At 46.1% G+C, this 13,743-nt stretch overlaps 1 protein-coding gene across 3 annotated transcripts in view; it reads left to right on the top strand.

Moving 5' to 3' along the window:
* Hecw2 (HECT, C2 and WW domain containing E3 ubiquitin protein ligase 2) overlaps nt 1–13,470 on the top strand; it is a 337,940-nt gene extending 324,470 nt beyond the window's left edge. For all 3 annotated transcript variants that reach the window (XM_087902401.1, XM_087902402.1, XM_087902403.1), the window contains one exon: nt 11,829–13,470. In XM_087902401.1, the coding sequence (XP_087758527.1) occupies nt 11,829–11,940 (112 nt within the window). In that variant the 3' untranslated portion in view covers nt 11,941–13,470. The remainder of the gene's footprint in view (nt 1–11,828) is intronic.
* Nucleotides 13,471–13,743: the final 273 nt, after the last annotated feature.

Below are 13,743 nucleotides of genomic sequence, written 5' to 3'. Positions count from 1 at the left end.
TATCCATGACTTTCCTGGCTCCTCTACAGTAGTAAAGTAACCGGCGATTTAGCTGATAAATAATCATAGAGACTTGAAACTTGCTCAGTGGTGTCTCCGTGGAGACCAGCAGCCTGAACACATTACTGCACTTCCTCCTCTTTGTGGTCGGTGGCTGGGCTAGCTTTGCATTTGCATCTCTGTAGAAGCTTCCCTGCCCCCCGGAGCTCTGATGGATTTTATGAGTGAAGAGTAAACCCACTTTACGGCATTTCCTCTTAACAGTGGGAAAAAAAAAAAAAAAAGACTGTTTCCATGCCAGCCTGCAGGGTACAGGGCCCATCTCTCCCCCATCTGGATAAGAACTCCCAAGTTCATCTGAGGTTTCTGCCAGTGGAGGTGGAGAAGAAGAGTCAGAAACTACAGTTCCGGTGGAAGGGTGGCATTTGACAAAGGAGAAAGTGTTAATTTGGGAAATTAGTTGTATCGGGAGACTATTGAAAATAAGATGTCAACCCAAAAGTTAGGAAATTAAATGTAAGTGCTCACTCGAAACAGGGGTCTCGGGGAAACCGCTTTACACACCAGACTGGGGCTGGTATTTTGTGATTTGTAAGCTCAGGCTGACCTTGAATTTGTGACCTTCTGCCTTTGCCTCACTCTCACTGTTCTGGCATCCTAGGCAAACACATACTGCCACATCCAATGGAACAGGCCTGGAAAAACACAATGGTCTCTCTCTCCTTCTCTCCCCCCTCTTTCTTCCTCTCCCCCTTCCCCTCTCTCCCCCTCCATCTCCCCCTCCCTCTCCCCCTCTTTCCCCCTCCCTTTCTCCTTCTCTCTCCCTCTTTCTCCCCCTCTCTCTCCCTCTCTCCCCCTCTTTCTTCCTCTCCCCCTTCCCCTCTCTCCCCCTCCCTCTCCCCCTCTTTCCCCCTCCCTTCCTTTCTCCTTCTCTCTCCCTCTTTCTCCCCCTCTCTCTCCCTCTCTCTCTCCTTCTCTCTCCCTCTCTCTCCCTCTCTTCCCCCTCCCTCTCTTTCTGTCTCTCTCTTCCCCCTCCCTCTCTCTCTCTCCCTCTCTCCCCTCTCCATCTCTCTCTCTCCCCCCTCTCTCAAGGAGAACCATTTTCCCCCTGTAAAATACTATTCGTTATTCTTGTTATAAAAAGAAAACTTTTTGCAGACGTGCCAAGGAACGTATTTAGGTTTTAGAGTCCACAACACATAAGTGTCAGTCAACGGTCCAGCAGCAGCAAGAGAAGTTTCCTCAGCGGTGTGGAGAATCTGTTCCCGTCATCCTTCAGATTCCCACACGCGTACGTGCATGAGGACAAAAACTTGCGCTGCATAGCCTGTTTGCAAGCTGCTTTTTGGGCATCGCACCATTAATTATGAACCTCTTTCCATGTCTTTAAATACCGCTCCACAATGTCATCAATAATGCAGCTTCTCCTCCTCCGGTGGAAGAGCATTGTTGACAGTCAAGGTGAGCTTTCAGTGAGCGAATAGGCAGACAACAGAGGAGTCCTGGCATAAAATGATCCTTTGCTCAATTAAAAAAAATTAGCCAGACAAGGATGCGCCCTGGAAATACCCTTTGGGGCCACTTCTTTTGAAGCGTCCAGCTGCTAGTGTCTGGGGTGGCTGTGAGGTTCTCATAGTTGAGTCTCTAATCCCGTGTCCCTCTTCGACGCCTCTCCACACCGCCCACCTCCTCAGTTCTGTAAAGCTGCAATAACGGACGATTCTGCCATTTAATCAACTTCTCAACATATGTAAATATGAAAGATCTTTTGGCTCGGTCTCTGGGAGGTAGACTGTGAAGCCAGGCCGGTGGTGCCTACCTGTGATTCCAGCAACCAGAGTCCAGAGGGTTCAGTACAAAGTAAAGCACTGAAGAATCTGCCAATTTTTGATGCCGCGCGTTTCCCTTGCTACCTGCAGTAGGGGATGACGTAATCCAGGCGAAACTGAGGAGCAGGCCTTGGGGCTGTTTCGTAAAGCATTCTTTAAGTGTGTCGGTGGGCAGCAGACAACGCAGCTGTGAAAGAGTCAGTCATTTCTCTCCCTCGGCTCCAAGAGCACAAACTCGGCTCATCTCTTATCAACCGCTTACTCCGTGACACACTCACCTCTCACCTGGATCGCTGCGGCAAGGAGCCAGCCAGACTCCTCCAGTCCCATCTACCCTGACATTTGTTCATCCTGCTTCTTAAGGCCACCTCTTTCCCCGGCTTACCTCCCTAAAGAAAACTCAGACTCCTTCCAAAGTACTTGAGGGCGGGAGACCTGATCAGGCCTCCAGCTCCGGCCCCAGCCCACCCGTGCCTCGGCCGCTGGCCTCTCGGCTAGTCTTCAAACCTAATAGTGCAGTTCTAGTTCGAGACCGCGTGTGGGGCCTGCTGCCCAGCGCTCCTTTCTGTTGGCTCTTTCTCATCCCCGAGAATTGGGCTGGGCTGTGACCCCATCAGAAAAGCCTATCTGACGTCTTCCCTCGGTGGTCCCGGCACGTCACTCTGGCAAAATGTGTTTCTGTCAGAAGACTTACCCTAACCCACTGATCAAGTTTAGTGGTTAGCGTATTTATTCCCTTTCCCCTTCAAGAATATAACTCAATGAGGACAAGGACCTTGTGTGAATTTAATATGGCCTTGATGTTAGTGTTGAGCTGAGCACCTGACACCCACGACTTGTTATTTATGGGATAGTTTTTGTTTTGTTTTGTTTCTGATTTTTGAGACAGGGTTTCTCTGTAGCTTTGGAGCCTGTCCTGGAACTAGCTCTTGTAGACCAGGCTAGCCTGGAACTCACAGAGATCCGCCTGCCTCTGCCTCCTGAGTGCTGAAATTAAAGGCGTGCGCCACCACCGCCTGGTGGAGGGATGGTTTGCTAACTTGACTTGATACCCATCTGAAAAGCCAGGGGCTGCTGCTGGCGCTCACATTCTGAAGCTGTAAACTCAGAATGAGACTATACACGCAACGTGAAGGCTAACACCGCAGCCAATAGGTGCAGGCGAAGACGGAACTTGCTTGGAATGCGTAGTTCGAGGCGTTTCTTCTGCTGGTAGTCTGCAGGACAGGAGTTCCCCCTGCAGTAGCGTTTGCACACCGTGCTCATAGATCAGGCATCTCCACCAAGGTGACCTCATGAGACACTGGGGTCACAGGTCTCATTCGCTAGTGTTTACTCTGAGGAAGTACTTTTGTGATGTATAAATTGATCTAATACTAAATTAATTAATTAATTAATGCTAAATTAATTAATGCTAATTAGCATTTTTGTCCACCAAATAATATGAAAAACAGATAGTTGGAGTAATAAGTACCATTGCTCTCCTCCCCTATTAGTTCATATTTAGTGACCACCTGATTGGGTATTCAACAGATTAAATAGATAATTATATTAATTAAATTAATAATTCAGCAAAAATGTCTATTCTAAACTTCCCGGCCCAAGCAGATATTAATAAGGATACTAGAGAAATTATTAACATTTTTAAAGAATTAAGAATATTAAGCTATGGCCAAGTTATAATGATGCTACCTAAGCTAAGAAAACTGGCCCTGGGTACTTTCACTGAATCCCGTCACACTGGGTGACTGGTAATTTTGGATTTCTCATGCTGATTACAGCCATGGTTCATCTTCGCTTCTTATCTAGGTCCTGTGTTCTCTTTCTTGTTTAATGGCACCTCTGCCACCTAATTGCACACCCAACCTATACTCCCTCTCATCTCTGAAGTAAATGAAAAAGGCTTTTACATGCACATACCTGCATCCCTCCGGCCCATCCTCCCTTTCTGGCCTGGTCCAGCCTTGACCCTGGTTGGTCACTTGCACTTCTCTGGTTTCCTGGCAACACCATGCTTTCTCTCTCAGGCTTCCAGCCCATCTGTTTTGAAACATCTTTCGTGTTGATCCAGAAAAGCCCTGCACGCCTACAAAGTCTTCCAGCCTTGGCATAGGCAGGATCCGCCGCAAGACCTTGCCCAACGTGGCTGGACAGACTTATAACTCATTGTATTATCACTGTGTGCTGAACCACAAATAACCCATTGGAATCTTTCGGATTAATTAGACAAAGGTGTGTCAGTCTCCGGGAGAAAATGCAGCCCAGATCTGGGACTAAGAGCCAAAGCCATATTGGGTCTCAGAGCTGCTTGCTCCAGGCAGATTCCTCAGCACAGAGCACAAGCTCTTGACCCTTTGGCTTCCGTTTGCTGAACATGGGAATTCTTTGAGGACAGAGACCAGACCTTTCTTCCTCTTCTACCTGAGCAGCTCAGTGCCTGACATGCAGACTCTGCTCAGTGGGTGTTTGTTTGGCAAGTGAAAGAACAAGGAAGGTGTCATGCAAGTTGAAGATTTACGATTTGATCAAACTTTGCATACACATGGCAAACTTTCACGGCATGGGATCTTCACGGTGGGGAGGGGGGATAATATGGGTATTTTTCTATTAGTGAGAAGATTCTAGAAATGAAAAGATTAGAGTCTTCCTGAACACCCATGGGTCCCTGAATTGGGACCTTGAAAAGCCAGAAAGGGGGTGGAGAGGCACTACTAGAACCCCCAGACACACGAATAACTCCGAGAATTATCTCCTCCAGCCACAACAGCTGATAGACCCGTAAGCACACTCACTTCCCTTGAAGCAGTGCCTGCAACACACTTGCAAATAGGTACAGTTTGGACCTGATAAATCAGTTTGGGAACACGTGCATTGCCAGAGAAGTTTTGACATTGCAAAATGATGCTTCACAGATCCTTGAGGAACTCTCCGGGGTGTTTTTTTTTTAAATATTTGTTTTTGGCTAGTGAAATTTCTTGACAGAAAAGTAGGAAGAGGAATAAGAAACCTGACACGTGACCTGTGAGGCGTCAGTGCATTTCAGATGAGAGTACTGGCACATTCTAAAACTCCCAGAACCTGCAGAAGACGGGCTGGTTTGATGCCAGTGCATTGGATTTTTGTATCACACCTGTTACTTAAAACAAGCTTCGTGATTTTCTCTTCCTCTCTTTCTCTTTTCCCCCACCTCCCTCTCCCTCCCTTTCTCCCCCTCTCTCTCACTTACTTTCTCCTATTTTAAAATCTCGATTTTCATTTCTTCTTTGTCTAGCATTTTGAGTGCTCGAACAAAAAGCAGGATGACTCTTGGGTACAGGACATGTGAGGGATGCATTAATCAGCCAAGTGGCTTGTGCAGGCATAGCTGATGCTCACTGGGTTTAGGTAACTCGCTCGCCATAAGAAGCCCAAAGGAGGGCAAGCCTGGGACCCTGTGTTTAATATCAGAAAAACATCCAGAAAACATTGAGACAGCCATTAAGTCAGACCCTAGATCTGGAGGTTGGGGAGGGGGCCTTGCTTTCTTTTGAGTGCTCTGGCTGAAGAGATTGAAGTGAGGTAAACTCATTATGACTTCAGGGTGGCTGGCTTTGGGAGATTTGAAAAAACATTCACTTACTGAGACTGAAAAGCTGGGTGCACTTTTGCTGCCAATATCAACACAGTTCAGAGGCCCTTCTGGTATTTTCTACTAGTTTTTTTTAGGACATGGAATGAACTCGAGGGGGTAGAGTATGAAAAGCCTCAGAGGATTTTTTTGTTTGTTTGCCCTTTTTTTTTTTCTTTCTTGTACTTGGCTCGTACAACAGCTGATGGTAAATATTGAGCAACTTATTTAACCACACTCTTCCTCAATTTCCTTATTAGCAATGCTGGCTTGTTTGTGTGCAGTTTTGAAATATTTGCGAGCACACAGAATGTCAGCGTGGCGATTCAATTTAGAGATTGTATTTCTAATTGACTTGATGTCTCTCCAGCGGTGGAGACCACCTACTGCAAAATCATTTGGAATAAATCTTAACATGCAGATCACCAGAACCCCCCCCCCCCCCCCCCCCCGCCAGACCAGTCAACTGAGAATCTCAGGGACAAACCCCAAACTCTCTTATGTAAATAACTCCTTGGGTAATTCTGAGGCACTACAAAATGCCCCCTGGAGGACCTCTGTTCTCCCTCTGTTGAACCTGAGATTCAGCTTGCTAGTTTGGTGGCTGAAAAATCCCCTGGTATCTCCCAGGATCTTCTGGATTGACCCAGATGTGATCGTTGTCCCCAGAGGTACTGCATCCTGTCACTGACTAGCTCCTTAAAAATTCCCCAAAGCTTCCCCCCACCCCGTAATCCTTTTCCACGGATGTTTGTGGCTATCGTGCAAAAGGCATGCAGCCTGCGGAGGACTCACAGCCCACAGTCAGGGGTTGCATGGTGCTACCAGGAGTGAAGAACGCAGCCAGTGAGCAGTAAAGTCTCAGCTGGATATTGGGCTTCCATGAGGAGGCCCCGGGGGCTGAAGTGCTATTTTTTTCGTTGGGCCACTTGCTTATCTTTGGCCTTAGGAAAACCATTCAATCCTTGCACATAGCTTCCCCATGCAGAATATAGGCTGTCTCTAGCTTCATGAGACTTTCTCCAGAGGATCTGTTTATTCAGAAGGCAAGCTAGGTTGCGGTAACTACATGTTATGCAACCAGATGTAACTTGAGAGGTAACGATGACTTTAGATTGTGCAGCCGTAAGGGTGGTTATGTCTCGTGACTGAGGAGAAGCAAAAAGAATATTATTCCGGGATGAAGTAGTAACTTAAGTGGAAAGCTAAGATAGAAGGTTTATATTGAGTTCAGGCCCAGCCTGAACTACATTATGTTCCAATCTACCCTATGCTAGAATCTCTCTCTCTCTCTCACACACACACATACACACAGCACACACACACACACTTGCATGCACACACCCATGCACAGTAGTTCAGTCCTTCCTTTCGTGTTGAGAACTGAAAACAGAACCCAGGCTTGTGGAAATCCCTGGATAAGAGGCAATAGCAATGATTCTACAGGAACTGAAAGAGCCGTATGCGATTCCTGGTCTGCCTCGCTTCAGCACTGACCCTTGACCCATGATTATATCATATGAAGTCATTGCATTCCATACATTGTGTGCTTGAGGACCTTGACACTTGGTACTAATTTCTGGTTGCTGCCAAACAAACCACGCAAACTTAGGGATTGAAAATGTCCCCGCAGCTCTTCCTGTGTCTTTGGTGCAAGGGTTCAGGCAGGGCTTAGTGAAATCTGCGCAGCCTCACAAGAGTGGAATTGGGTGTCTCCTGGGGTTTTTTTTCTCATAGGAAGACTCAGCCAGGGAAGGGTGTGCTTCCAAACTCCTTTAGGCTTCAGGCTTCATGGCAGCTTGCTTCTTCAAATCCAACAAGAGAGTCCAGTTTTTTATTATGTAACATTGAGAAAAATCAATAAGAACCCTTCAGAAAAATGAATGATTTGATACCCATTAGGATGGCTAGACTAAAGATTAAAAAATATCAGTGTGCTGGGTAGTTTTATGTCCGCTTGACATAAGCTAATATAAGCTATATCTGAGAGGAGGAAACCTCAATTAAGAAAATGCCTCTGGACTGGGACTGATGGAGCATGTGATCAAACCGGACTCTCTGAATGTGGCTGACAATGAGGGCTGACTGAGAAGCCAAGGACAATGACACTGGGTTTTAATTCTACTGCATGGGCTGGCTTTGTGGGAGCCTTGTCTGTTTGGATGCTCACCTTCCTAGACCTGGATGGAGGGGGGAGGACCTTGGGCTTCCCACAGGGCAGGGAACCCTGACTGCACTTAGGACTGGAGAGGGAATGGGGGGGGGGGGAGTGGGAGGGAATTGGGAGGAGGGGAGGAGGTGGAAATTTTTAATAAATAAAAAAAAGAAAAGAAAATGCCTCTGTAAGGTGAGGCAGTAGACAAACCTTTAGAGCATTTTCTTAATTAGTGATTGATTAGTGATAGGAAGGGCCCCATCTATTTTAATCGGTGCCGTCCCTGGCCTGGTAGTCCCGAGTTCTATAAGAAAGCAGGTCAAACAAGCCATGATGGATAAGCCAGTAAGCAGCACTCCTCCATGGCCTCTGCATCAGCTCCTGCCTCCAGGTTCCCACCCTGCTTGAGTTCCTGTCCTGGCCTCTTTTGATGATGAACAATGATGTAGAAGCTTAAGCCAAATAAACCCTTCCTTCCCCAAGTTGCTTTGGTTGTGCTGTTTTGGTTTAGCAATAGAAACCCTAGCTAAACTCGGTGGTGGCGGCACACACCTTTAATCCCAGCACTCGAGAGGCAGAGGCAGGCGGATCTCTGTGAGTTCGAGGCCAGTTTGGTGTACAGAGCGAGTTCCGGGATAGCCAGAGCTACACTGAGAAACCCTGTCTCAAAACACACACCCTAAGACAATAAATAAGATGTAGGGAATGAATGTTATGAATGTTGGTGAGAATATCAAATGGTAGGAACTCCTGTACACTGCTGGCATGAATGGAAAATGTGGAACCAGTAAGGAGCACTGGTGAGTCCTTAAAATATTAAATAATTTCATGTTCCCACAATTCCACTCCTGGATCTCTCCCCCAAAGACTGAAAGCAGAGATTTAAACAGGTGTGCATGCGTGCGTGTGTGTGTGTTCACAGCAGCTGTGTTTCTAATATCCAGAGGTGGGAAACAAACTCATGTCCATCAGTGGATATCATGGGATATGTTCAGTGGCCTTATTATTCAGCAGTAAGAATGAAGGGGATCCTGAGCCATGGTTACAAAATCCACCTTGAAAACATTACTCAAAATGAAATAAGCCAGACACGGTGAACATATATCTTAAGATTCTACGTAAAGTACACAGAGTAGTAAAAATCACAGACAGAAAACAGAAGCGTGCGTTCCAGGGGCACAGGAGGAGGACAAACGGGCTCCATTTTCTGTCTGATGGAGCCAGTTCAGAAGCGGTATGTCAGTGTTCTGGAGCTAGCGGATGGGGCCGGTTGCTGGTCCATTTGTATCCGTCTCCTCTCCGTGCCTGCCGCTGTTCTAAAAGGCCCTGACAAAAACCACGTAAGAGAGGGGAAGCTGGTCTTAGATCACATTTCACGGGGCACATCTGTCCTGGTGGCAGAAACTTGAGGTGACTGATTGTACTGCACCCACAGTCAGGGAGTAGAGCAAGGAACCCCAGTGCTCAGTCCACTTTCTCCCCCCCACCCCTTTCCTTAGTCCAGGACTTAGGACCTTAGCCGGGTGCCTTCTCAGTGAGTTTGGGCCTATTCACCTTAATTAATTCAATCTAGACAGCCCCTCCTAGGCACGCCCAGAGGCTCATCTGACCTTGCTAATCTCTGACAAACACACCCAAGTCTCCTGGGTCATTTGCCCCCCTTTCAGGTGGACAGTCAATGGTAGCCATCACATCTTGTGAGTGCCTTTGACGCCACCAAACTGAGCCCTTAAAAACATCCACGGTGGCCAGGCAGTGGTGGCACGTGCCTTGAATCCTAGCACTAGGGAGGCAGAGGCAGGTGGATCTCTGTGAGTTCAAGGCCAGCCTGGTCTACAAGAGCTAGTTCCAGTACAGACTCCAAAAGCTATAGAGAAACCCTATCTTGAAAAAAACAACCCCCCCCAAAAAAAAATCCACAGTGGTAAAAATTCACCACGATCAAAGCATTTAAAAGGAAATGTAGGGAAAGCAAAAGGTGAAGATCACAAAGTAGTGAATCCTGTAACAGTGTACACCTGTTAAACAAAGGCACGAAATTGAGAACAGTCAAGTGCCTACCATACATCAGTCACACGGGGTAATAAATACTCCCTGGCTGTCACACAAAGTCTGACATGTTATTCTGTTCAAACGATATTTCACTTCTGTATTTATCCCTCACCTCTCCAAGTGAGGGATAATGAAACCAGGTATAAATAAATTTTTGTTTTTCTTTTCTTTTCTTTTTTCTTTTTTTTTTTGAGACAGGTTTCTCTGTGCAACATTGCTGGCTATCCTGGAACTTGTTCTTGTAGACCAGGCTGGCCCCAAACTCAGAGAGATCCACCTGCCTCTACCTTCCAGATGCTGGGATTAAAGGTGTGTACCACTACCGCCCAGCCCAGTTACACACACAAACACACACACACACACACACACACACACACACACACACACACATATATAAATATATATATATATTTTTTTTAACTTCAGAGTTTCATACCAGATAAATTTTAAGCCATCCTGGGACTCTGTTTTGCCACCTTAGTAAAATCTTTACTTTGGGATCTAGATCTGAGCTCCATTATAAGGAGATAACAAAAGAATTATGATAAATACAATTCTAGGGATGCTTGGTGGGCTTTTTTTTTGGTTTCGGTCTTGGTTTTTGCTTGTTTTTAGTTTGCCTGCAAAGATTGGTGAGGTGATTTCCACCAATGTGTCCAATTTGAGATATCAGGAGTATGAAACCTGAGCCTTAATTTCAGGGTTGCTTTAACAGAGCCCCTCACAGTCTCCTTTCTATAAGTCATGTGAACGTACACACGCTTCATTATCTCTTTATTATGCCATATTTTCCACGGGTCATTGTTATCACTGGGCAATCTATTGAAGGCAATCAGGATAAAGTCCTCTGGTGACGAGGAAATGTTTCTAACAAAGCAGCTCCTATTATGTGATCCAACGCCATGTACCAACCATTCTCCGAAGTGTGCTTGCTTCTGTTGTTTGGGTGAATCTCACCCCCTTCTGATATCAATTGCCTTATTGTATTAGCCCCCCCTTTAACAGGTAAGAACTTTGAGTCTCAGAATTCTAATAAGACACTCCAAATCACACAGCTGGTACGGATGGTAAAAGGGGTACTCAACCCCAAATCTCCCCAAGACCAAGGTTAATCTTCCCCTGTTTAGTATAGCCTACAGGAATGGTACTTATATTTATATCACAAGACATAAATGATTTGTAACAATAAAATTTGCACATTGCTTTTGTACGAATATTATGGCTCCTCAAACTTCAGGTTACTTCAGGGTCTTTTGTTTTTTGTTTTGTTTTGTTTTGTTTTTGTTTTTGTTTTTCTTTCTCTCTTAAGTCTTTCTCTCTTAAGTCCCCAGCAAATTCTCGTGCATTCAGGACGGGCCATTTCCTATCCCGTGTCAGAAGTGTAGATCTGCTCCCCGATAAGATGTACTATTTGGAGACCTTTTTTTTTTTATTGTGAATCAGGTGAAAATAACAGGAAAACACACACCCCCCTTCTTGGCAAAAGAGCAGGTATTTCTAAAAAGAGCCCTGCACACAACTGTGATTTAATGGCCCTTTTTCTTGAGTTGTGACAGGTGGGAAGGCAGATTAGAGCACACAGTTCAAAGCAGTCCCAGTGTTTACTGACTTCCAAAGACAAGTCTAGCCAGGGACTTTCCCCCAAACTCTGAGCCACAGTCTGGGCTTCCGAGACGGTTTGCTGGTCTTCCCTGCCCAAGGAAATGAAAAACTGCCGAGCCACAGACTCTCGGAGGGGCACCCGGGCAACTGGCAGTGTTGGAAGGGAATCAAAGTGCATCCTTTGGCAAGGCCTTTATTCCTAACTTTGAACAGAGAGGAAGAAAAAGGACTAAACTTGGCGTTTTCATTCTCATACAACTCAGCAAGCAATACTATGCACGGAATCTATCTTCTAAAGGGCGACATGTAAAGAAAATTTCTGTGTCCAACTCCCCTAAGAAAAATGCAACTCTGAATTTTTTTTTTAAGTTAAAACATCTTCACTTTTCCAAAAATAACTGTGAAAATGGTAACAGATACATTCGAATAAGAAAGGGAAAGGCATTCTTGTGGGTGCGCACGCGCGGGCGCGTGCACGCGCACCACCGCACACGCATGCGTACATGAGCGCCTGAAGAGGCGCTTTTTTCTCAGCCCCCCCCCCCCCCCCAACTAAAGCACATCATATTTCTTCTGTTTGCAGAGCCCACACTTGTTTTAACCGCCTGGATCTCCCTCCGTACCCTTCCTTTTCCATGCTGTATGAGAAACTCTTGACCGCAGTTGAAGAGACCAGCACCTTTGGACTTGAGTGAGCTGGGAGGAGGGTGCTCGGCTCCGGGCGGACAGGCGGCGTCAGAAGCCCACCTCCTCCGGAAGAGTGGCGGAGTGGTCGTCTCAAGCCCACGCTTCCAGGAGAACAGACTGCGTGCTGCTCTTGAGGAACACAGGCTCGTGTGTTGGGGGGCTGGCTGTGAGTGCCCTTGGAAGCATTGGGGTGAGCTCGGTGTCCGTGGAACGACCCAACTGTCTTTCAATCAACAGTTCTTGACTGCCAAACCTTTCCCGCGCGTCCTGTATGTTTCAAGATAACGGTGAACCTGCACTTGATCAACTCCATGGGGGACTTTCAGCGACTCGGGAGAATCTTGGAACGCTCCTGTCGGGCATACGTCAGGCCAAACTGGCGGCACTTGGCCCAATCTCCAAATTAGTGCAAGTGAAAGAATACATAAAAAATATATATATTTCCTGAGAGTACATTTGTTTAAGCCCTAAGTTATAACCGAAATATTCGTTTCTTGCTTACGCGTGCCTGCATGGTGTACAGTATAGGTTTCGACATTCACGGAACACGAGTGAAACGAAGTCAGTATGAGGTAACTGTCAAGATTTGCCGCAAGGTGGTCCTGTAACAATGTATATGCAAGTGGTATGTGTGTCCTTACGGCTGAAGACAGACTTGCTCAGTGAATTACTAATGACAGTTCTGATGCTTTATAATGCATGAAAACAGTTTTCAAATAGCTAGCAATTAATCACAGCATATCAGGAAAATGTACACAGTGAGTTCTGTTTATTTTTTTAATAGGTTCATTATATTTCCGTTCTCTAAAATGTATATAAGGACCTAGCTACCATATTGTCCGTACCTCCTCTTCATTTTCACGTTTCATGCTTACTCGGACATCTGGCTCGTCTGTCTCCTTGTAAGCCTGCTCAAGGGAACGAAAGGGCCTTTTATTTTTATAAAGGTTAAAAAAAAATTCCCCCAGATATTTTGCACTGACCGTACCAAAGTCGAAGGGACATTACAATAAGACAGCAGCTCCATCTCTTGCTGAGTACAACAGACGTTGCTTCTAAATCAGACTTCCTCCCTAGTGCCATGGAGCCACTTGCGAGGACTGTGCATCTAAGTAATAATTTTTTAAGACTCACACTATGTGATAGTATGATATGCATTTATTTAAAAATGCATTAGATTCTCTTCCATCCATCGACCACTTTACAGGATGGCATTTATTACAGAAATTTCGTATTCCTCCCCCACCCCCCGCCACTGCTTTTTATTTGTACAGCATCATCAAACGGCAAGCTTGGTCAGGGAGCCGTCGGCAGTGGCAGAGAGGCCCACTCTCCTCGTAGGAAGAATTCCACTTTCCCTCGTCAGTGAGGACACCACCAGTTGAAACTCTCGGCACCTCTGTTTCTAAGCTGCATTTTCACTGATGCATAACTTTCTTATTAATATCAAGAAAAAGTCTTTTCTATGGTCTCTCGGAAACTGCATGACATCACTGACAAGCCTTCTTAATTTAATAAAAGGATATCCTTCATTTTAATTGCTTTCGGAACTGTCCCAGGCCATTGTTTGTTCCTTGATTTATGACATCACTAAGCAGACACACGGTGAGGTGAGGTGGAACTGAGGGCGGGAGAACCGTTGGATGAGCATTTAATCTGCCAGGCTGGAGGGAGGGGGCGTTCCAGGCATTCCCGACACATTGCTCCGAGCATCTTGTTTTATAAGTGGCGTGGACTGCTGTGGTGGAGTGTGGGTGACTTTGCATGTCACGGGCTTACATGCACAGGTCCCCATAGGTGTGTAGTAAGAG

This window comes from Myodes glareolus, chromosome 27 (genome assembly GCF_982192425.1).
Source record: "Myodes glareolus chromosome 27, mMyoGla1.1, whole genome shotgun sequence".
NCBI lineage: Eukaryota > Metazoa > Chordata > Mammalia > Rodentia > Cricetidae > Myodes > Myodes glareolus.
The sequence above is the reverse complement of the archived record's forward strand: the minus strand, read 5'-3'. Positions and strand labels throughout refer to the sequence as shown.